The 2,907-nt window shown below is 52.4% G+C and overlaps 1 protein-coding gene across 1 annotated transcript; it reads left to right on the top strand.

The window, feature by feature from the left end:
- Positions 1–489: 489 nt before the first annotated feature.
- On the top strand, positions 490–2,150 carry LOC127765789 (salt tolerance receptor-like cytoplasmic kinase 1). The gene is made up of 2 exons (XM_052290745.1): positions 490–929; positions 1,014–2,150. The coding sequence occupies exons 1-2, from the start codon at positions 548–550 to the stop codon at positions 1,664–1,666; spliced, it is 1,035 nt and encodes a 344-aa protein (XP_052146705.1). The 5' UTR covers positions 490–547; the 3' UTR covers positions 1,667–2,150.
- The last annotated feature ends 757 nt before the right edge of the window (positions 2,151–2,907 follow it).

The following is a 2,907-nucleotide window of genomic DNA, read 5'->3' as shown; positions in this document are numbered from 1 at the left end:
AGGTTAGCGCAAAGTTTAGATTTTGGTTGAAATTGAAGATGATGTGACTGAAAAGTTATGTGTGTATGACAGGTTGATGTGATGGAAAAGAATTGAAGTTTGGATCCAAACTTTAAATCTAAACACAGCCTGATACGATCGAGCTCGCTGGCAAAAATGCTAATTAAGCGAATCTGCTGGTGAGTGCTGCAGTAGTCGTCGTGTGAGTACGTCACCCACGGTTATGTTACGCCTGCTCTTCTCCAGAACGAGGAATTTATATTGTCAATCATACAAGAGTAATAATAAGAAAAGAGGAAAAAAACTAAACATGTCACTCACGATGAAATTATGTACACTAAAATCCCCTTTGTTTATTCAAAACATGCATGTTTTGTTTTGTTTTTTTAATAGCTGATACTGCTAAATCTGAAATTAATTTGGTGCACCTGAACTTGAAGCGGCTATATATACGAACACCAGACGATGCGGCCCAAAAAAGCAACACGCGTCTCGCGGAGGGAAACCCGCTTTTGCCGGGAACAAACGAAACCAAAGCGAGGAGAAGATGTTGCTGCACCGGCACCGGCACAGGCTGCTCTGCTGCGGCGGCGGCGTCGCCACCGCCCCCGGCCGGTTCGCCGGCGATGCCATCGCGGACCATCAGCAGGCAGCCGCCGCCGGCGCCAAGAACGCGGCGGCCACGTCGTCCGCGAGGCAGCTATCGTGGGCGCAGGTGGAGGCCATGACGCGTGGGTTCACGTCGGCCGTCGTCGGCGAGGGCGGCTTCAGCACCGTCTACCTCGGCCGCGTCGCCGGCTCCCTCGCCGCCGTCAAGGTCCACCGCAGCAGCGAGCGCCTCCAGCGCGCCTTCCGCCAGGAGCTCGACGCCCTCCTCCGCGTCCGCCACCCCCACATCGTCCGCCTCCTCGCCTTCTGCGACCAGCGAGGTATAGCTCTCGCTCGCTAGGCGTCCGTACGTCTCCGGCGACCATGTCGGCCTCACTGACAATCTGTGACGTCGACGCATGCAGACGAGGGCGTGCTGGTGCTGGAGTTCGCGCCGAACGGGAACCTGCACGAACAGCTCCACGGCGCCGGCGCCGGCGGCGCGATGCCGTGGGCGCGGCGGGTGGCGGTGGCGCTGCAGGTGGCGCGGGCGCTCGAGTACCTGCACGACCGGTGCGAGCCGCAGGTGGTGCACGGCGACGTCAAGTCGTCCAACGTCCTGCTCGACGCCGCCATGGGCGCGAGGCTCTGCGACTTCGGCTCGGCGCGCGCGGGGTTCTCGGCGGCCGTCCACTGCCCGCGCCCGCGTCCGTCGTCGCTCGCCGTGCTAGGCTCGCCGGGCTACGTCGACCCGCACTACCTCCGCTCCGGCGTGGTCACCAAGAAGAGCGACGTCTACAGCTTCGGCGTGCTGCTGCTCGAGCTGCTCACCGGCACGCAGGCGTTCTGCGATGGCATGCTGCTGACGGCGGCCGTCGCGCCCAAGCTCAAGGGCGCCGCCGCCGGCGACGTGGAGAAGCTCGTCGACGAGAGGCTAGGGTGCCAGTACAACGCCGCCGAGGCGGCGACCGTGGCGGCGCTGGCGGCGGCGTGCGTCGGCGACAACCCGAGCCTCCGCCCGTCGATGGCCGACGTTGTACGGACCCTGGAGAAGCCCGCGCAAAAGGCCGGACGGTGACGTGCAATGTTGTGCGCCGTAGGATGGTTAGATGTGACGTGGCAAGTATCAGGACCGTAGGATTGGATGCTGCTCCCGCGCGTGGAACCCCTTGCCGCGATTGGGTTGGTGAGGGGCAAGAAAGCATTAGAGACGAAGCGTATCAAAATTCAAAAGCAACCAAGCAAGCAACGATCGAGGGTTTGGTTCGGACAAGGACTTTTTGGAGGATAAAAAAGCAGCTTAATTTTTGTGCAGTTTTTTCATAGTATTTTGGTGGCCGATCCCGATCATTGTTGTTCATCTTCTACTAGGTCGTTGGCACACAAGTGCATGCAGCAACTGTAAGAGAGGATTCAATCCACATCCACTGCATGCATATTAATTTTTTAGATGTTTTTTGCACGCCTTCTTCCTGCTTCAGCAAGCATCAGCACGTAAAATAAACGTGCACAAAATCTGTAAATATAGTTGTTCAGATAATCATATGTTTCCGATTCTCTCATTTCCTTTTATTTCTTGAAGATTGTATATGTGGATGTGTTTAGATCCAAACTCCTAACTTTTTTCATCACACATAACTTTTCAGTCACATCGTATCAATTTTAAACCAAACTTCTAACTTTAGAAGGAACTAAACACAGCCTATGTTGCCAACTCATTAATTGCTTACATAGCACTCCACAATTGAGTAGTAGTATCATCATTCAGTACCATGTCTGTCAATGGCGTTACCACTCTGAAATAACTGGACCTTTTTCTGATGGAAAGCTGTGCATTGCCAACGCAAACGACTCATCGAATGCTAGGCACTAGCTATAGCTCCACCAATCCAGTGGCGTATTCTTCATCACCTACAAACCGCCGTACTGTCATCTTCCTCCAGAAAGAGACCGGGCTTATATTAACTTGTTCGTGAACAAAACCACACAATCCATCACAAATTTCATACAATGAACAGTAAGCTTGTACTCCCTCTGTCAAAGTCAAACTATTTTAAGTTCGACTAAGTTTATAAACAAATATAGTAATATTTATAATACTAAATTAGTTTCATCAAATTAATAATTGAATATATTTTCATAATAAATTTATCTTGGGTTGAAAATGTTACTATTTTTTCTACAAACTAACTCAAAACAATTAGTTTGACTTTGACCAAAATTAAAACGCCTTGTAACCTGAAACGGAGAGAGTACATCCGAGGATGAACTGTTCTTGGCGCCGACGGGACGGACGGACGGCGGGGAAGAGGAGATGAG

The sequence above is a fragment of the Oryza glaberrima genome, chromosome 3, assembly GCF_000147395.1.
Source record: "Oryza glaberrima chromosome 3, OglaRS2, whole genome shotgun sequence".
Taxonomy (NCBI): Eukaryota; Viridiplantae; Streptophyta; class Magnoliopsida; order Poales; family Poaceae; genus Oryza; species Oryza glaberrima.
This window is presented reverse-complemented; position numbering and strand designations above follow the sequence as displayed.

What these genes read in the sequence shown, in the direction of transcription:
- LOC127765789 (XM_052290745.1), top strand. Translation starts at nt 548, where the DNA reads ATGTTGCTGCACCGGCACCGGCACAGGCTGCTCTGCTGCGGCGGCGGC. An exon ending in CGCCTTCTGCGACCAGCGAG is followed by an intron (nt 930 to 1,013) that starts GTATAGCTCTCG and finishes CGACGCATGCAG; the next exon opens with ACGAGGGCGTGCTGGTGCTG.